Below are 22,192 nucleotides of genomic sequence, written 5' to 3'. Positions count from 1 at the left end.
CATATCGAGCATCTCCTTTCTTTCTTCCATTCTCTATTTCCAGCATATGTCCCTCTGAAGCCCCTCCCTCAGGTCAATGCAGTCCCACATCTCTCTTCCTCCTTCTCCCGTTGGTCCCGGCATCTCTGCCTGCCCATCTTTCTCCTTCCCCACGACCCTGTAAACTTGCAGTACTAAAGACACACTGCTTCTGTCCAGCCTAGAGACCTCCCCTCTGTATCATCCCACCTACCAGAAACAGGAAGTTTCAAAGGAGGCAGGACACTACAGAGGGAGGGGCTCAGGACTGGAAAGAAACAACGTGTCTTTAGCGCTGCTGGCCTTAAGGGCAGCTTTGGAGGGCTGCCAGGGGGAAGGAGAAAGAAGGAGAACGAGAGTTGCCGGAACGCATGGGGGGAAGAGGCAGAGTAGCCAGACCACAGGAGGGAAAGGAAAGGGAGGGAGCGAGAGGAGAACCTAATGCATTAATTGCATTATATTTAACATTAATTAAAATTTTAACACATTAAATGTGCAGCCCTAACTATACGACAGTGTTGTGTTATACCACAGGACAGGGTACATGAAAGGGTTGTGATATGTATGTGTGTATATCTATATAAACACATATACACACACACCAACCTTGTACAAAACTTTGTTTTAACATGCTTTAATAAGACAAAATCCTTTATTAAAATTAAGTAAACTTCAAGAAGTTGAGCAATGTAACTGGTTTTTAATGTTCATTAGGAAACAGGCAGTTTACTTACATAGGTCCAGCTGGCTCATCATCTGCACGAAGAATTTGATGGCAACCCAGGGAGAAAGGAGAGAGAAATTACAAAAGAGAGTTAGGAGAGTTTTCATTCAAGCATGACCAATGAGCTACAAACTGATCTCTCTACAGCATTAACTAGCCATTCTCTTGTTAAGTGCAGAGGTTCATGGAGTTACTTGTTCTGTATTTGAGTTTAATGGCAGATATGTTGTTTCAATGGGTTTTCTGTTAACACTTTGAATGCTCTGACATGAAGAACTGCAACTGTAGCGGACAGATTGTTGCAACATCCAACTATGAAAAATTATCTTGTCCTCAAGTTCCAGTGGTTCACTCTGGTAAATAGATGAGAAGACAAACCAACATCAGTTGTAAAATCCTGCTGCTTGTTTTCTTGTACTGGAAACATTCCGTTTGGGCATGATGGCTATATGGCATACCATTACCCCCCTACAGAGACATACTACCCTTTAATATACTACTTTTCTAGATGTTTTACAACTACAGCGATTTTCATTTGCCAGAACTATATGTGAAACTTCCAGTTATTCATACACTTATTACATGGATTAAAGTATCTGCCCTCCTCCAACAGAAGACTTCAGCTACTCACAAATTAACCAGAAAGCTCTAACCTGCTTCTTCTAGCAAAACAAAAGAAATACGCAAAATAAAATAATGCATTTTTTCTTGTTTTCTTTTGTTTTGGGCAATGTTATTTTCCTGCCAATTTGAAAATTAAGACCAATTAGACATTTTCAAATTTATTATACTATTTGAACTTCAATGTTTTAGTACTCTACAGAAAACATAATTAGTACTGTAAGCCACACAAATTTAGCTCCACTTTAAATGTGCATGTACTAAAACTACTGGGAACCAATTGCACTGCCTAAGATTTTTTTTTTTTCAAAACTACAAGCACATGACCTATTGCTTTTTGATTTTCACTGAAGTCTATAAGAAACTCTCAGCAGGATTCCACAAGAGGACTAGTGCACATGAAGCAGTTAAATGGAGAAAATTACAGTCTTTTACAAGTGTTGGCGTCGGCATGAGCACAAACTAGGAGTAATGTCTTTCCTCTCCTTCAAAAAAGGGACATTACTCCACCTGTATCTCGAGGCAACGGGTAGGCAAAGCCGCCGCCAGCACAAACAGTGACCAAGAACAAAAAAATATAATATTCATAAAATCAAATACAAAAATAAAACAAAAAAACTACTAACCACAAGCCCACAATTTCAAAAACACAGCCAAAAAGGAACACATCAGCGACACACCAGTGTCCACAAAATTCCATTACTGATAATGTGCTGCCAGCCAGGGAACAGAGAACTGGGGAAGACAACCAGATGGGTTGGTGTGCTGTATATACAGAAAAGATATACAGTGACACAGCAGGATCTGGGACACACAGCACACAGCAAATTAGAGTCTTCCCTGCACACAGTTTAGACTTCCAAATAGATATAAAGCCTAAGCTGCATTCCTTAAATTTAAACTACAATTATGGGAACCCAATCACAGGATTAGTTTAGTAAGACAGATATTATAATAGCAATGTCCTGGTTAAAACAGACAAATTCAACACAAGATAGTAACTTGGCTACAAAATAAGTACTTTATGGAAGTAAAAACGGGCACAAGATGTTATGTTTTGCTAATTTCCTACAGATAAGAACTGATTAGCTCTGGAAGGGTGTTAAAAATACATTTATATATAGCTGAAGTGTATATTTTCAGAGAAAGTTAATTCTATTGGGTTATTCTATATTGTTTCACTTGGAAACTGCCTCATGCTTGCATAGTGATGTTAAATAGGTGTGATGGCAGTTAGTATTATTTGCTGCCCAATGTAAAAATGGACAATGTACCCACTTCCCCATGGATTAAACGGAATTTATAAAATGAGTAATACAAACTGCTTGAAATGTAAATAGGCGGTTTGTCTGAACTACCGCAAAAGCCCGCAGTACAGAACAATACAGAACAAACAGAACAGACCAAGGTCCTTATGAAGGAGTCAGGGTGTGGGAGAACAAAACAAATATTAGAACAAAAAAATTAAGGATTAAATGGAAAACTAAAATAAAAATTAGTTGTGAAACGTGAATGAAGAAACTTGAAGTAAAGTGTTAACATCATGAACTGTGCATCTTATAGACTGAAGCGGAGATTAGACAAACTCGAAAGCATGCAGATCTCTCACTTACCACCATTTTTTAAGGGTATGATGCAATTGAGGGGGAAAAAAAAAAGAAGTCACAATAACCGACAAATATCAGTAATAACTCCTCCCTCCAAAAAAAATAAAAAAATCCCTCTGAGTGAAAAAGATGGGAAGCTTGTATAATTGCCTACTCCACAAGCACACTGGTAAAATCAATTAATACTGATGGAAACTGAAGCCACAGTAAATCTCTGGACTGGATGATGTGCAGTATGTGAGTGTAAGTGACTACCGCTGTTCCAGGCCAGTTAATATTCAGATTGACATACTAGAAGAAATGCAAAAATTCTTAAATATCTTAAATTTGGGAAAGGATCTGCACACTGAGGGTACATGATTTTTTATTTATCTATTAAATTAGATTACTAACAGTTATTTTATGGTTAATACATGGTTAGCTACTTAGGGGGCAATTCTGTAAAGGTCGGCAAAAATTAGGCAAGATGCAGTGCACTAAGCGCTAATTCTATAATGGCATTTGGGCACCAAGAATGCTAGCTTGTTGGCATTTACATGTCAACATTTAAGCATGCCCACTTACAACCACATCAATAGCAGGCGTAAATGTGCATCCCAAAATGCACCTCCCTTTGTGCACGCTACTTGCATTTACACACGAAAGCGAGTTGCACTCTAAAGATATAGAACAGTGCTTAGCGCTCAGCTAGCACATATGTACCTAAGTGATGATATTCTACATACAACTTACACATGCCATTGGTGCCTAACTTTAGGCAACTGGTTATAGAATGAGGGAGGTTATGTCTTTCTAGAGTATGTGTGCCTATTTATATTACAAGCTATTTTCAAGAGATATAGTTGTAAAACAAAATTCATATGTATTACTTTTTTGGTTCTGCACTTTCCTCCAGCTGTGGCCTCCATTGGGTTACGGTGCCATAAGCCTTCCATTCACAATTACCTGGTTTCCCTCCTCCAATTTTACAACCTTATCTAGACCAGTCATTACAGTAACAGGCTTTGTAGCGTCCTCCAAAACCAGGTATATGGGCATCTTAAGTCTGGCCCCTAGATGCTGCTGTGAATAGTCATTGTAGCAACCTGTAGTCCCAGCCAGCCTTGAAAACAGAAGCTGTGCCTGGGAACTGAACCACGGTCTTCTAGACAGTATTGTACATCAGTGAGTCAGCCCAAATGTAACACTATTTGAACAAAGGTGTACTTTACTATTAAACAGTAGCACTAGCTCACGAAACTGGTATTATACTTGCACACTTCTATGAAAAAAGGATGCTCACTTGAAATAGTTAAATAAGGGAAATTAGAAAGGCTTTTTTCTTTTATGCTGCAAAGCCATTAAATAGCTATAATTAGACTGGTATAGTGTGGGATCTATCTTCAGTTTTATTTATTAAATCTCTATGGTGATGAAAGTCATTTAGTAAAATTAGGGTGACAAGCTTAAGACTTCAAGATTTGTTCATTATGAGCCTAATTTTAAATCGTGGTGAACTTATGTGAAAGGAACAGAAAGGTGCCTATTTTAAGGTTATTTTACAAAGTCAATACAGACTCCTTTTTTTCTGTTATAAAATAGGCTCCAACAGTATGCAAATGCTGACCTACAACATTTTCAAGATCTCCAAACCTGATCTATATTAGGTTTGGCGATGCTATACATGTGTGCTTGTCCGTTATTATGTACCCAAGTATTTCATAAAACACACGTACACATCACAACTCCACCTCTGCTCTGCCCAAACTATGCCCCCTGGAATGCCTATATATGGATCATATAAAATTAGGTGCACACTTTCTATGCAGGTACTTTTTATATATGTGGTCATACCATTCATTATATGAAAGCTTTTTTTTCCGTGTGTAAAACAGAATTTACATGCAGAAAAAAAGCTTCATTAAAATTACCCCCTCCAAGGGTAAGTTTCAAAAGTCTTTTATCTGAGTAACAATCTGAGTAAACTGACTTGTCTGAAAATTGCCCCCCGAGTAGCTAAAAGTATGTGTGATGTTCACAATATGTGTTTTTTCAGCTGCATTAAAACAGACATCCCTTGGGCATTTTCTATGGCACATGTATGATTTCATTCTCTTCAATATGCAGAGGCTCATTTAATACACAATCTATATTGGCTAATTTTTAATCTGAAACTATCTGCATGGTTTCTTTTTGAAAATCAGCATCAGTGTCTGCATGGTAGTCACAAGCCACTCAAAACTGACCCCTTCTGATTGAAACATTCTTTTTATTTGCATTTTGGTCACTGCACAGCCAAAGCAGTTTTTAGGCTGGTATTTATAGCATGAAATATATCTTGTAGCACTATAGAAATATATGGTAATAGCACTAGAATATTCTTTATAGCTCCTTATAAATCAAACATTTCTTAGCAGGAATGCTGATTTTCAATGAAGAGAACATTTCTGATTGTTCATAAACCAAGAACTCTCTTAAATTCATACTTGCTTAGCTTACTGAAGTCTAACAGGTCTACAACAACCAACATAGCCACAGTGAAGAAGATGGTTAGCACAATCACTATTTAGTTGGCAAACTTCTCTCACTTGCTTTTGAAGCTGCTGAATGCCACTGTCTCATAAAATGTGATTTGGATAGGATCCTGTGTTTTAGCAAGAAGCATTACCATTCTTTTCAGGAAGATTCATAGTTTTACTGGATTTAGATAAAAGGCTATAAAATACTACATCAGACATCCATACACATTTCCATTTTTCCACAGAAAATGTGTGTCCTGATATTCAAACACTGTGGTTGGCCTTTAATTTGAACACTGTGGCTAGTGTTTTATTTATTTACAGTTTCCTTGATATCCTGCTCAGTCAACGAGGCCCACTGATAAGCACACAATTCAATAAAATACCACATACACTACATAAAACACATGAAAATTCTCCTCCCCTATCTGAATCATAGCCAGCACTGAACATTTGCAATATTCAGCCTGCTCTATAAATAAACATTAGGACAATTCTTTTTTATGTCCTAAAGTTATTCAATTAGCTTATGCAGACAGCATAATTAATATCATCACTTTTCAGAAAACTTCCAGATCCACCTTTGAACTGCCCTGGCACCAACTGGGTACTGCTTAGGCAGAAAGGATTTTTAATGCCGCTATCCAGACAGTGCCACTGAATATCCATAGATAGCAGTGCCTAAGCTATTTATCTGGATACTGGCTGACATTATCCAAACAAATAACTATCAGACCTTAGAGCCTGATACTCAGCGCTGCGTACGCCTTGTAGCGCTATAGAAATGCTAAATAGTAGTAGTAGTAGTAGTACTTAACTAGGGAGGAAAGGCTCTTACTCATTTAAGTAGCGATGAGAAGTTCTGAGAGGAGAGGACATTTCTGTGTGTAAGTGACATTATTTTATTCTGTGCTTGGTAACAAAGATTGGGTTTAAAAGAGAAATTGTAGGATACTGATAAACACAGTTAAAATTAAAAAAAAAGCAAACTTTATTAGCTAGTCTCCATACCCTTTTCCCCATACTTTTTAAAACTTAAATTTTCTGCCACAGTATTAACAGATAGTCTCTAGAAGGTACAGTAGAGCATACTTCAGTCTTAGAAAAAAAATTAAAAGAGAAGCAAGCAGTATTAACTAGTTTCCATAGTGTACAACCCTTTTCTCCATAGTTTTAAAACTTAAATTTTCTGCCACAGCATTAACAGATATCTAGAAGACACAGTAGGACCTAGTTCAGCCCTCATTCCTACCCACCCCTAGCTCAACTCTTCATTTATAGTCAATTATTCTAATTAGGACAACAAGAGGGGAGTTTTCATTAGAGTTTTAATTATTTAGTTTCTGAGAAGCAAACACTAAACAAATTACACCAATCTTAAGGTTCTTTATATTCATCTGATATCCCTCGTACCTTAAGAAGTTTAAATTTTATACAACTCTAAAATACTAAGATGCAGACAGTAGTCCAGCAGCGAGAGGGGTGCTATCTAGTCTTTTGCATTGAGCGTCACATGTATGAGTATCTCCCAGCTGGTGAGAGGTCATATGTGTGTGCTCAATACAAAGAGCTCCTAGCTCTCAGAGAACGAGTCCGTTCTCTTGAGGCTAGAGTAGCAGACTTGGAGGAGCTGAGGGAGACAGAGATACATAGAGGAGGCCTACAGGGACGTTGTAGAGAAATCCCACCTCCAATCTGGCAGCCCCTATGCTGCCTTGGAGAAGGGAGGTCTTCCAAAAGAACAGCATCACCCTGATGTAGCTGGAATTCATCCTGTAGCCAGGTACCAGCACACCAGGGGATGCAATATCCTCTCGCACCGAGGATATGTCTCCAGGAGCTACTGCCTAGGAGGGAAGGGTTAGGACAGCTGCTGTAGTTGGTGATTGGATTCTAAAGGCTTGTAGATAGTTGGGTGGCTGGTGGACATGAGGATCACCTGGTCACTTGCCTGACTGGTACGAAGGTAGCAGACCTCACGCATCACCTAGATAGGATTTTAGATAGTGCTGGGGAGGAGCTGGCTATCTTGGTACCTGTGGGTACCAATGACATAGGAAAAAGTGGAAGAAAGGTTTTGGAAGTCAAATTTAGGCTCTTAGGTAGAAAGCTCAAATCCAGAACCTCTAGGGTTGCATTTTCCGAAGTGCTACCTGTTCCACACACAGGGCGCAAGAGAAAGGCAGAACTCTGGAGTCTCAATGCGTGGATGAGACGATGGTGCAGGGAGGAGGGTTTTAGATTTCTAAGGAACTGGGCAACATTCTGGGGAAGGGGAAGCCTATTCCGGAAGGACGGGCTCCATCTTAACCAGGATGGGACCAGGCAGCTGGCATTGGCATTTAAAAAGGAGATAGAGCAACTTTTAAACTAGAACCTGGGGGAAGGCCAACAGTCGTTCAAAAACGCACAGTTCAGAACAAGGTATCTTTCAAAGACATCACCAAAACAGGGAAGATAGGTTGCAAAAGAGACCATAATAGATCAGGTGACCTTACATAAAAATCAGACAAAATATTGCAAATTAACACTGTCAACTAATGAGCAAGATGTAAATAGGAACAAACAACATAGTTTGAAATGTCTATATGCAAATACCAGAAGCTTAAGAATAAGATGAGAGAGTTAGAATATATTGAACTAAATGAAAAATTAGATATAATAGGTACCTATGAGACTTGGTGGAAGGATAACAACAAGTGGACAGTGTCATACCAGGGTACAAATTATATCGTAGTGATAGGGTGGATCGAATTGGCGGAGGGGTAGCTTTGTATGTTAAGGAAGGCCTTGAATCAAATAGACTGAAAATTCTGCAGGATAAAAACACATCTTGGAATCCCTATGGATTGAAATTTAATGCGTAAAGGTGAAGAGGACAGTGATATGAGTGTGTTACCGTCCACCTGGCCAGGATAAACAGACGGAGATAGAAATGTTATCAGAATTTAGGGAGGCTAACAAACTGGGCAACACAATAATAATGGGCGATTTCAAATACCCCGATATTGACTGGGTAAATGTAACATCAGGGCATGCTAAAGAGGTAAAATTCCTATACGAAAGCAAGGACTGCTTTATGGAGCAGCTGGTACAGAAGCCAAAAAGAGAATGAAAAATTCTAGACCTAGTCGTAAGTAGAGCGCATGATCTGGTGGAGGTAATGGTACTGTGGCTGCTTGATAATAGTGATCATAATATGATAAGATTTGATATTGGCTTTGGAGTAAGTAAACATAGAAAATCCAATACGTTAGCATTTAACTTTCAAAAAGGAGAATATGACAAAATGAGAAGAATTGTGAAAAAAAATTAGAGGAGCAGCTGCGAAAGTCAAAAATTTACATCAGGCTTGGATGCTGTTCAAAATTACCATCCTTGAAGACCAGTCCAAATATATTCCGTGTATTAAAAAAGGAGGAAGACCAAACAACAGCTGGCATGGTTAAAAAGTGAGGTGAAGGAAGCTATTAGAGCTAAAAGAAAATCCTTCAGAAAATGGAACACGGAACTGACTGAAAATAGTAAGAAACAGCATAAGGAATGTCAAGTCAAATGCAAAGCGCTGATAAGGAAGGCAAAGAGAGACTTTGAAAAAACCAATGCGCTGGAGGCAAAAACACATAGTAAAAAAAAATTTGTTTTACTTATATTAAAAGCAAGAAGCCAGCAAAAGAATCTGTGGGACGACTAGATAACCAAGGGGTAAAAGGGGCAATCAGGAAGATAAAACCATAGCGGACAGATTAAATGAATTCTTTGCTTCATCGAGGAAGATTTGGGAGAGATGCTGGTGCCAGAAATGGTATTCAAAGCTGACAAGTCAGAGAAACTGAATGAAATATAAATCTGGAGGATATAATGGTGCAATTTGACAAATTAAAGAGTAGCAAATATCCTGGACCAAATGGTATTCAACCCAGAGTACTTCATAGAATTGAAAAATTAACTTGCGGAACTATTGTTAGTAATATGTAATTTATCTTTTAAAATCAAGAATGGTTCCAGAAGATTGGAAGGTGGCCAATATAATGTAGATTTTTTAAAAAGGTTCCAGAGGTGATCCTTGGAAATTATAGACCAATGAGCCTGACGTCGATGCCGAGCAAAATGGTAGAGACTATTATAAAGAACAAAATTACTGAGCATATTCAAAAGAATGGATTAATGAGGCAAAGCCAACGTGGATTTAGTGAAGGGAATTCTTGCCTCACCAATCTATTACATTTCTTTGAAGGGGTGAACAAACATGTGGATAAAGGTGCGCTGGTCAATACTGTGTATCTGGGTTTTCAAAAGGAATTTGACAAAGTACCTCATGAAAGACTCTAAGAGGAAATTGGAAAGTCATGGAATAAGAGGCAGTGTCCTATTGTGGATTAAAAACTTGTTAAAAGATAGAAAACAGAAAGTAGGGTTAAATAGTCAGTATTCTCCATGGAGAAGGGTAGATAGTGGGGTTCCCCAGGGGTCTGTGCTGGGACCGCAGATTTTAACATGTTTATAAATGATCTAGAGATGGGAGTAACTAGTTAGGTAATTAAATTTGCTGATGCCACAAAGTTATTCAAAGTTGTTAAATCGCAAGAGGATTGTGAAAAATTACAAGAGGACCTTACGAGACTGGAAGACTGGACATCTAAATGGCACATGATGTTTAATGTGAGCAAATGCAAAGTGATGCATGTGGGGAAAAGGAACCCGAATTATAGTTATGTAATGCAAGGTTCCACATTAGAAGTCACTGACCAGGAAAGGGATCTAGGCATCAACATTGATGATACATTGAAACCCTCTGCTCAGTGTGCAGCACCCACTAAGTAAGCAAATAGAATGTTAGGTATTATTAGGACAGGAAAACAAAAATGAGGCTGTTATAATGCCTTTGTATCGCTCCATGGTGCGACCGCATCTCGAATATTGTGTTCAATTCTGGTCATTACATCTCAAAAAAGATATAGTGGAATTAGCAAAGGTATACAGAAGGGTGACAAAAATGATAAAGGGGATGGGATGACTTCCCTATGAGGAAAGGCTAAAGCGGCTAGGGCTCTTCAGCTTGGAGAAAAGATGGCTGAGGGGGAGATACAATAGAGGTCTATAAAATAACGAGTGGAGTGGAACGGGTAGATGTTAATCGCTTGATTACTCTTTTGAAAAATACTAGGACTAGGAAGCACACAATGAAGCCACAAAGTAGTAAATTTAAAATGAATTGGAGAAAATATTTCTTCACTCAATGTGTAATTAAACTCTGGAATGTATTGCCTGAGAATGTAGTAAAATCAGTTAGCTTAGCGGGGTTTAAAAAAAGGTTTGAATGACTTCCTAAAGGAAAAGTCCATAGACCATTATTAAAATGAACTTGGGGAAAATCCACTGCTTATTTCTAGAATAAGCAGCATAAAATGTATTGTACTGTTTTTGATCTTGCCAGGTACTTGTGACCTGCATTGGCCAAAGTTAGAAATAGGATGCTGGACTCGATCGACCTTCGGTCTGTCCCAGTATGGCAATACTTATGTACTTATATGTACTTATGACCAGGTCATACCTCAGTTTTCGGTGGCACATAACTTGATAGTGTCACTGAAAGTCTGGACAGATGTTGATAGCACTATCTGGTTATTGCTAGGTTAGTCTGAGGGTTGAGTCTGGCGGAGCTGGGAGCTACCCAGTTAGTGGCTATTTTCAAAAAGGCTGTCCTAACTTTATCCAGGTAGCAATCTGGGTACTGGTCTGAATATCACCAGTACCTGGATCAGTGCTGGCAGCTGTTGAATAACTGGATATTGAGCACCAGTATCTGGGTGCATCCTGGCCCTGAATATGTATAGAAAAGCCCAAAGTGACCAGTGTTTAAAAAAATAAAAAAAACAGACTGACCACCAGAGTTCCAATATTGCCCCCTTAAATTTTTAGCTGCACAGGAGACCAAGTACAATATGCATGCACCATAACCGTCAGGCTGAGTTTGCTACTGCCACTCCCCTGACAGGGATCTAAATGAGATTGTAGTGGGCCATTATCACAAACACCAGGCTTGTCTGTAAATCAGCAGCTGTTCTGGAATTTAAAGTGCCATTTTTCAAGTGCTCCAAGGGCAGATATGTTTGCTCCTGTGAAGACAAGCCCCTGTTGGCAAAACCACTGCACACCACCACTTGCAACCCCAGGACCGTCCATTCAAATGCTTATTTGCCTCTATGCTCCAGTCCTGAAGATAGTTAAGAACTATTTCCTCTTTCAAACTGGAAAGTAGACCTTTTGGACACTGCTGTAACCAAAAGGACTCTCAGTTGCTTTTCTTTGTGCACCCAAGCGTACAGTCTAACCATGGCACTGTTCTCCCTTCAGAGTGTTACTATGCAAAGATTGGAGTTATAAACTTAGCAGGCCTATGTAGACTATCCATAAAGAGCCTCTAGAGACATGCACCTCCTTCCTCAATCCCTTCAAACTCCCTAGCACATCTTGTGTCTGTGTTAATAGAGTAGTTCTTCCTGATGTAGGATCTTTCAAACTGCTGAACAATCTTTCTAGTCCCCTGAGCACCAAATGGACACTCTTAGATAGGCCTGCTTGTACTGCAGCCAGAGATGGGTTCGCTAGGTCCATCTCATAAGCATGACACTGACTCAGCCTGAAAGTCCTGTGTTACCAAAAGGATGAACTTAGGAAGATGACTCTTGGCTTCAGGAGAGTCCTGAGCCAACGGTCCCAAGAACAGACCCAAAATTCCCTCTAGGGTACATACAGGTGGTGCAAGTGATCTCTGCCCAAAACCCTCTCTGGAGTAAGTGCAGGTGGTACAGGAGGAATGAAGATTGTAAGCTCCTTGAGCAGGGACTGTCCTTCCATGTTAAAATTGTACAGCGCTGCGTAACCCTAGTAGCACTTTAGAAATGTTAAGTAGTAGTAGTAGTAGTAGTAGTAGTAGTGAATGATGTCCAAAATGGCTATCATTCCCATCATTTCAGTGCTGCTCTGGATTCCAATGACTTATGAGGAACTACCATGGCTCCCCAGATCCTCCTCAAAGGGCATTCAAACCTCCCCAACTATGGGGCTGACACCACCTTCCTTTGGCTGTAGCTTTATTGGCAAACCTTCGCTGCTCAGTATTATTACAGCTGCTGCCAGAGTAGGAATTGTGCTCCACTCTTCTTAAAGTACTGACATTTCAGAAGGTAGCAGAACTGTCTTCCAAACTAGATCACCACTGTGGGCAGCTTATGACAGAGCCAGCCGACATATGAAGCTTTTTCATCAATGGCATTTACTGTTCTGCCACTCCTTGCAGGACTAACTCCAGGCTCTCTCAGTTCTCATTTGGCCGACATTGGATCTGTGGCTGCATGCACACACACCTGCCATAATCAAAAAGTCTTCCTGATGCACCTACCCTTTCCTTCTACTCCACTCATCTTTAGCACATTTATATTTTTTTTAAATAAAAACTGGAATGGATGGGGGAGGAGGTAAAGGCTGAGCCACAAAGGAAGGCTAAGAGTGGGGAAAAAAATCTGGACTCTTCCCCGAGACAGTGGTTCCCAAACTTTCTTGGTTCTCTGCACCCTTAGTGTTAAGGAATTTAGTCATGGTGCCCCTAGGCCACACAATGCCTCAGGTCTTCTTCTCCCCCTACCCCCTTTGTAAACCACCCAGGTGTTACAGTGTTTTATGTATAAAGTCAACAAAATAGATGGAGACACTCAACCTAATCATAGGATAACGAAGACTAAACTGTATCTAACTGCATCTCATGCCCAGTCTGTCCCAGTTGCAATTATTGTGAAGCAGCAACACAAGACATACACAGACTTTGAAGACCAAGAGGTACAATACAGATTAGCCTACCTAAAACAACCCTTTTAATAAATATATTTGATTTCTGTTTCTTTAAAATTGTTTTTTTCTAGTTTATCATTCTTTTTGGTCAGTCCCACTCACCTTCCTGATGCTCTCAGCCACAGAAGCAGGAACATCCAGGTTCTGGTACCACCACCAAACCCCACTGGCCTCTTGGTGGCGGGTTCTCTGGAGCTTCCAACCTCTGACCTGTCACTGCTGCTGCATTGTGGGCACCACAGCAGCAGCTAGCTCCTAGAGGCTCTCTGGCCTATGGTAAGCCCCACAGCTCTGAGAAGATGGGGAAGAGCAGCAGCCTGGTGAGGAAAGAACCTGAATAAGAGCAACGGCGCACCCTCTGTCAGCCACAGACAGAACAAGGGAAGGAGGCAGCAGTGGCTAGGTCTGCCCAGGAGTGAGCACTGCTGCCAGCTTTCACTGGCTTAGTGTTTTCATTAGGTGGGGGAGGGGGAGGAGGAACACAAAACTTGAGTCCACGGATGCCACAATTTTAAAGGGGGTTCACAGCTCCACTGCGAGTTTCCTATAGTGCAGAGTTTGGGAACAATGACAGAAACAAAGGGCCAGGATGCCCCAGCTGTCCAAACTTAGCCAAGAGACCAGTTCTCCAATAGAGCTCAGAAGTATACCTTCAGATCCATGGATTGTGTTTTCCATCGCTGAATACAGAGACAAACTGAAAAGTAATTCAATGGAGACAGGGGAAAAACTAGAGAGAAGCTGACTGACAGGAAGGCCACACATATGAGAAAAGCAATTCTTTAATTTACTTACCAAGAGAAAGTTACAATTTACAAATGCTAGTTTCTCTTTTTTTTTTTTTTTATTTGAAAAATAATTTTTATTAAACACTCCATCAATGATATCATACATACACTCAGCTAACCAGCTGCGCAGTTGTACAAACAAAGTGAACTTCAATTCAACCAGTTTCAAAACATAAGTGATTTTCTCCCCTACCTCCCCCCCTCCCCCCCTTCTCTTTCATGGCTGAGCATTAATAGCAGTGGTCCATAAATGTTCTAAATGCGTCCACTCCGTCGCAGCAGGCTCATATCTGCCCATCCTTCTGTCAGTTAGTTGCTCTAGTCCCACTATGTTCCGGAGTCTCGTTTTCCACTCTATAATTGTAGGACCCCCTCTCTGTTTCCAGTGGGCGGCTATCTCCAGCTTTGCAGCTGCCAAACATAGTCTTTTTAGCCGCTTCTGCCACTTCTTGCCCCTTTTATTTCCCCACCCCAACAAACACCACTTCGGCTCTGCAGGGAATTGGGTATCCAAGATAGATGTCAAGCACATAGCTATTTCTTCCCAGAAAGTGCGTACAGGGGTACATGTCCACCACACATGCAAAAAACTACCCAATTCTTCTTAACACCGCCAACACTGGTCTGAAGCAGTGGGGTACATTCGTTTTAGCCTATCCGGTGTGTAATACCATCTACTTAGAACTTTGTAGGCGTTTTCTTTAATTAGCACACATACAGATGCCTTTTTCACCTCCATGCACACCCGTTCCCATTCCTTCACACTCAATTCACTATTCAAATCACGCTCCCATGCTTTCATATAAGGTAATTTAATCAAAGTGCTTCCCCTAATATACCTATAAAGTCTAGAAATACCTCTCCTCCCAGAGTGACCCATATATTTCCCAAGGGCTCCTGTTCCCTCGGGTCTACTTGTAGCCACCCGTCTGCTCATATAGTGCTTAACCTGCAGGTATGCATAATAATCAGACTCCTGCAGGTCAAACTTCCTCCGTAGTGCCCCAAATGCTCTCAGTGTCCCATCTGACAGTAAATCCTAGAATCTCCACAGGCCCTTTCTATGCCACTCACGAAGTGTACCCCCCGCCCTGCCCAGCTGGGAACTCAGCTTCATGGACGATATGAGCCAATGTTGAGGTTTTAACTCCCTTCTTAAGTTTACTTTTCAGCCCATCTCATGTACGCTGCAAATGCACTATGAAAGGATTTGCAGTTCCTCTGTGGGAGGTATACATCTTCCTAGACCCCCACAATCCCCTTTCAAGGTTACACCTGGGCTCCAAATGTTGTTCTAGGGTAGCTACTGGTGCCCTTTCTCCCTTACTCCATTTCGCCACCTGCTTTAATTGTGCTGCTTGGTAGTACCATATGATGTTGGGCATCCCCCTCCCCCCTTCCTCCACTCCTCCCCACATAATTCGCTTGGATAACCTTGCCCGTCTCCCCCCCACCCCCCCATGCAAATACAAATGCTAGTTTCTCATATGGAGAGCAGGAAACACAAACATGTGGTCTGCCACTGCCTCTCCAACGTAATGCTCTGGTTCAATTGTTTATATATGTTTTGTGTTAAGCACGGCTTCACATTACTTCAGCACTTATCTTCCTCAGAGACCATTCTGTTCTCTATACTCACCATCTATTTTCCCTTAAGTTGCTAAATCACATTCTTCTGTCCATCCATAATTGCACCTTTCCCATGTCAGCTTGCCCGTAAGGGTATAAATTCCTGAGTTTACACAGGCTCATGTTCTTTAATAAATTACACGCTTCTTTATTATGCGTTACTATATACTGCGGTTTCCTCCGCTCTCTTCAACAATGCTTAAAAAAATGCATGTACACTTTGCTTCTTTCAAATCTGTGAGAATTTTCTCTCTCTTCACCACTATTGTCCTGTTTACGCACTGAATGTGTTTCGCTTACTGCGTCTTCAGGGGTTTAACTTCCCTCTCAATATTTCACCCCCAGTGCGTTTCTTTCAAGCGTCTTCAAAGATTTAACTTTTCTCAAATTGTAGGTTGCATATGCACAATGGGGCTCCTCCAGATGTAAGGAGCAGAGGTGGACGGGATGGGTGCAGAGGTGGACTGGGGGAGACAGCCTGTTAAAAATGTACCAGCACATCACTGCCTACAGCTATTACTGAGAAAGATGCCAGCTAAATCCAGAAAAAAAAGCAAAAAACATATTCAAGGCAATCACTTTTGGTGCTTAATTGATGCACGTCTCTCTATGCACAAGCTTATTGAATTGACTTTCAGATACTTGAAGAAACTGTGTTCTTTTAAGGAAACTGGAATCAAAGTTATTGGTTGAATGTTTAGGATCAATAAAAAATGTAAACAACTATGTGTACATGCTACATTTATTTTACACCTGGACCATGAGATCAACCATGCAATCCAAAAACGTAATCGTGTTTGATTGTGCGATTAAAACCTTTAATCGATGAGCAGCCCTAGTATATAAAAACTAAATACTTAAAGTATGTTGTTGAATCGCACAAAGGGGCCCTTTTACCAAGCTCTGGCAAAAGAGGGCTAGGGCTGGCGTGTGTTTTACACGTGCGCTGAGGCCCCCTTTTACCACAGCTGGTAAAAGGGAAGGTCTCACTTTCCTGCAGGAAATGGTCAGGCAGCAAGTACAGCATTTGCTCAGCGGCCATTCCGGGGGGGGGGGGGGGGGGGAGCCCTTACCGCCACCCATTGAGCAGCACTGCCCGATTACTGCCAGGTACAATCCGGTGCTACAAAAATAAATACATTTTGTAGCGCCGGAAATGACGATGCAGTAGAGGTGGGAAGTACCGCTGGGCTGCTGCAGTAGCCTGGTGGTACTTCCATTATAGCGAGCGGTAAAGCCCTCGTTGGGCTTACTACCGCTTAAGAAAAAGGAGCCCAGAATGTCTAATGCCTGCACATTTGTCCTGGCTACAGTACTAAGGAGTTGGGGGGCTATGTCTTGGTACATAGGAATGAATCTTGGCATAGCATGTCCAGCTGGACACAAAACTGCTATAGTCAAATGTGTGTCTAGACAAAAGTTGGGTTTAGATTGTAAGCTCTTTGAGCAGGGACTGTCTTTCTTCTATGTTTGTGCAGCGCTGCGTACGCCTTGTAGCGCTATAGAAATGCTAAATGGTAGTAGTAGTAGTTTACCAGTAAAATTTCATGCACTGACAACCCTGCTATATTGTGTCAGAGCAAACTGTTGCTGTCTCTCGCATTTCTATTTCTAAAATACAGTGACTCCCACAGCAGAATATAAGAAAACTTAAAATGCTTAATAAAAAAAAAAAAAAATATATATATATATATATATATATATATATATGAAAAGGAAGAAAGGCAAATGCTGAAAAATTTCCTAGCGTCAACCTTTACTTTTCAAACCAGGTTTAAAGCTGAAAGCAATGCACAAAAGCAACTACTGATAAGCAAAAGATACTGTAAGAACAGTTCTATTTTGGAAGATAGATCCAGCCAAAAAAACATACCATTCAAAGTTCTCCTTCATACCTTTTTTCTGTGATCATTCCCTACATCCCCACCCGTTCCCATCCGCTCCCTTGTGGCTCACCATTCTGCTGCTTTTTTTCCCTTGCTCCTAAACTCTAGAATGAACTCGCTTCTTCTATTAGGTCTGAGTTATCACTCCACGAATTTAAAGCAATCCTTAAGGCACACTTCTTTAGACTGGCATTTAATGTTTCTTTAGATTAATTCCTCCAGTGGGTGCCTGCTTGGTGACTTGGTACTCAGTTTTGGTATTCTCCTTCCACCACCTGCTGTCTGTTATGCATGTGCTCTGTATGCTTGCCTTACCAGTACAGCTACAAACCAGTCACTCCAAAACAGAACAGTACCAAAAACTAATACAGAGCTCGTTGATATCTTCCTCTACCCCATCCTCTTCCCATGAAGGAACCCCCTCCCCCCCCGAAAACTAATGAGTAAGCAAAGAAGAGGCAGGGTGAGAGGTCCAACGTACATATGGGTCCCAAATCTTACGGTATGTTAATAAGTGTCCTGTACGCAAAGCTGTTAATTTAGACATCAGATGAATATAGTCCAACTTGCGCAGAATCATCCAAAGGCCAGGAAGCGTGGGGCACTTCCATGCCGCTGCTAAGACAAGTTTGCTGGCCATAAACACTTGCATGGCTAAACAGCGAGTAGGCCTTTTCATTCCTCAAGGTTTAAAGTGCAAAAGGCAACAGTCCATTTTCATAGGGTAGGAAACTTTGGTTACACTAAAGACAAATTTCAATACCATAGTCCAAAACGCCTGGGCCATGAGGGAAGGCCCACCAAATGTGAAACATATCTCCCTCCAGCCCACACTGGTGCCAGCACAAAACTGACCCCAAGTGAAACATCCTGGCCAGTCATTGTAGAGTATAGTACCAACAATACAGTATTAATATCCGTTTCCTACTAAAGTGCTAGATATAGACACCTGAATTAGAGATTTAAACATCTGTTCCCATTGTACATATTTATAGGATATGCCCAATGCCCTCTTCTATTTCGACAAATAGTACAAAATAGGTTTGCGATATGAAAGGAGAGCTCTATTAATCCTGGAAACACCACCCCTTCTTCCCCCACCAGCCAGCGTTCGTTCAAGGAAAGTCTCTGCTAAACCCAGATCGCCCTTCGCATAATAAAGTCTTGGAGTTGACAATATTGGAAGACATTGGACGGAGGGAGTCCATATTCCTCGATAGTATTTCTCCCTCCTCCCATATCTGACCAAGTTCACAAAGGCCCAAGCCCTCCCAAGAGCAATAACAGGAGTCCAAAGTCCCTGGAGCAAACTGTGCGGCGAAGTGGATAAATATGTGTGTGAAATACATGCGGTCCGGAAAAAAATTGTCGCAGATCTTGCGCCAAATGGCTAGAGGCCACTGAAGCAGAGAAGGTGCCCCCCCAAATGATCTCCTTGAGAAGTCGAAAAAGGTAGCCAAGGCACTGCTCTCAAAGGATAGGGGTCCAACCACGTCTGCTCAACCAATTTCCATGCCTTACTCATACCCTGAAGTCAGTCAGCTAGAATTCTAAGGTGTGTCGCCTGATAATATAAAAGGAAGGAACGAAGGAATTCCCATCCCTTCCTGTGTACGCATTTGATGCATTACCTCACTACGTACCTGTGGTAGCCTCTTCTTCCAGATGAAGGAAAAACCCTACACTGTAGGTCTCGGAAAAATTTCTCAAGTAGGGAAATAGGAGTGCCATAAATAGGTTTAGTATTTTGGGGAGCAAAATCATTTTGACTGCATTAATACGCCCAAGCCAGGAGATTGTCAGTCCCTCCCATCGATCTAATTCCAAAAATAACTCACGCACCTTGGCGGGGAAATTAGCCCCATACAGATTATCTAAACAACGAGTAAGATAGATTCCCAGGTAACGGATATATTGCGGTGCCCAGCAGAATGGAAAACAGGATTGCAGCAAGGCCACTTGCTGGCCATGGATATTTATATCAAGGGCCCCCGACTTATTTAGATTGATTTAGAAACCAGAAACCGCACCGTACTCCTGTAATATATCTGACACCAGTGGAAAAGATATGTTTGAGTCCACCAAAGTGAGAAGTATATCATCAGCAAAAAGAAGAGCCCGGGATTCAGTGTCTCCATGCCAAGGACCCTTGACATCTGGGTGTGCGCAAATATTGATGGCTAAAGGCTCAATAGCTAGTGCAAAGAGCAGAAGGGACAAAGCACACCCCTGTTGCGTACCCCAGAAAAAGGACGGGAGCAGTGGCCATTAACTCAGACAGCTGCACATGGTGCTGTATAGATAAGGTGACGCCAATGAGAAAATCGACCAGAGATACCAATCTTGTCTAAAACAGCAAAGGGGAACGGGCAATGCACCCTCTCAAATGCTTTTTCAGCATCAAGTGACAATAGGTACAGAGGGGTCCCGGTGACTTGGGCACTATGTATATTAAAGGTTTGTCACCCCTGAATGAAACCAGCTTGGTCTTCGTAAATCAAAATTGGGCGTTGGCGCTGTAGATGGGAGGCCAAAATCTTGGTAAAGATTTTATAATCAACTCTCAGAAGCGAAATAGGTCTATAAGAGCTGCATAGTTGAGGATCTTTGCCTGGTTTGGATATGACCATTATGTTGGCTAAGTTCCAGGTCCCGGAGTGGTTAGCCCTCATCGGAGGAATTAAACACTTGTAAGAGCAATGGAGCAAAGATTTTAGTATCCTGCTTACCCTCTGAGAAAGATATTTACAAAATAGGATTAAAAGTGATTGCAGTCACTGTAATTACATGTAGAGAAGCTTCTACTTTGAACTTATTCTAAAACTTTGTTGAATTGTTTTTATAACTTGGTGCTAAATATATACCATGCAGTCAATTCCTCTTATTGAATGTTTCTAAGGGTAGAAGATGGGAAAGAGCAACACCATATTTGATTCAGATGCACTGGTTATCTATATAGGCACAAATCAAATTGAATATATTGATGCTAGCCTTTAAGATCTTATATGGGCTAGCACAGGAGATACGTGTGACCGGATGACTATATTCCAGATTTAAATTTGTATTCTATAGAGGCATGCAGATTATGTGTTCCCCCAAACTGCTTTGTTTGAAAGGTTTGTAAGAAGTAACAATAGGAGTTTGGCACTGGGTAGACAGCAACTATCCTTTCATGTGAATTGTTTGCAGAGGTTTTGAGGATTTCATATATATACAATACATAGATTTCTGTTAAATAGGGATCTTGCTTTTATGTAACTTTGTAATTTTATGGTAAATGTTTAATGACATTTGTTTTATACTATATGTGATCGGTCTTTGACCCTTTTTTTAGGTGATAAATGGCATAAAAATGACAAATTATTCCTTAAATTATATCTGTTATAAAAAAGGAAAAGAAAATTATACTTAAATATCAGCATACTAAAATAAACCAAAATAAAAACTTATTTTATCTAAACAAAGAAACATGTTAATATGCAGAAACAGAAAATGACGACGCAAGTGTTTGATTCAAACAGCTATTTTCTAAAAAGAGAACAATCAGACCCAAAGACTGAAAGACTGTTCCAGCCTCCCCAGTTTCACTACTGATGTTAACCTTATAGACTACTTAAAATTCAAACTTTACTTTCACTTTCCCAAGCATAAAGTCCCTCTGTGGTTATCTCAATCTCAAATTCCAATTCTTTTGGTGGAGTCACTGGGAGGCTTTCAATCAATCCACTACCGTTTCTGTGAAGAAATATAAACACTGAACATGAGATAAAGACAATGGGGCCGATATTGAGACTGTGGGAGGGAGCCCGGCTAACTCCCATGGTCAGCAGCGAACCCAGAAATTCCATGCCTGGGCTGTATCCAGCAACTGGCACTGAATTTCTGAGGGGCTCTTTTGCCACTAATAACATATCTGATTAAGTCGATATTCATTGGCTGACCTGCTAAATTATAGCGGCCAAAGACAGACCTGCTATTTACAAGGGTCTATCTGGCCACTAATCTTAGCTGGTCAGCCAATGAATATTAGCGCTAACCGGCTATGTTGCATTATATAGCCAGTGACTGGGCTAGTTGCTAAGTGGCAATATTCAGGTGAGATAGCTGGCTATATCATGTTGAATATTGGCGCTTAGCCAGCTTAAGGCTATGTAACCAGCCAGGAGACGTTCCTGGTTGGTTAAATAGTTTTAAATATCAGCCAGAATATGGTCAATTAAGTGTGGCCATCAGCACCTCCTGCTTAGCTTCAGAATCCAAAATGAGAAAGGGGATAGAATGGACTCCCATAAAAACAAAGTCTAAACAACTTACAACAGGACTACTTGTGGGTCATGACCGCAAATGGAGTCACAAAACCTGCATCATTTGGAAGGCTGCACATAGAACTGTCAATAACCCATGCAACAGTGTGTGTGTGTGTGGGGGGGGGGGGGGGTCATGTGCTTTCTGTGGTCATTGGCATATGGCTATTCAGCTTGGAAAAGAGACAGCTGAGAGTTGGAGGTGAAGAGGTAAATAGACAATGATTATTTGCCCTTTCAAATAGTGCTAAGACTAGGGGATATTC

General features: G+C 41.0%; 1 protein-coding gene across 1 annotated transcript in view; it reads right to left on the bottom strand.

Annotated features, from left to right (window-relative positions):
- The window catches only part of NPTN (neuroplastin), a 215,339-nt gene that overhangs the window by 64,652 nt on the left and 128,495 nt on the right, over positions 1-22,192 (bottom strand). The window contains exon 8 of the mRNA XM_030191465.1: positions 753-774. Coding sequence (XP_030047325.1) covers positions 753-774 — 22 coding nt within the window. The remainder of the gene's footprint in view (positions 1-752; positions 775-22,192) is intronic.

This window comes from Microcaecilia unicolor, chromosome 1, assembly GCF_901765095.1.
Source record: "Microcaecilia unicolor chromosome 1, aMicUni1.1, whole genome shotgun sequence".
NCBI lineage: Eukaryota > Metazoa > Chordata > Amphibia > Gymnophiona > Siphonopidae > Microcaecilia > Microcaecilia unicolor.
This window is presented reverse-complemented; position numbering and strand designations above follow the sequence as displayed.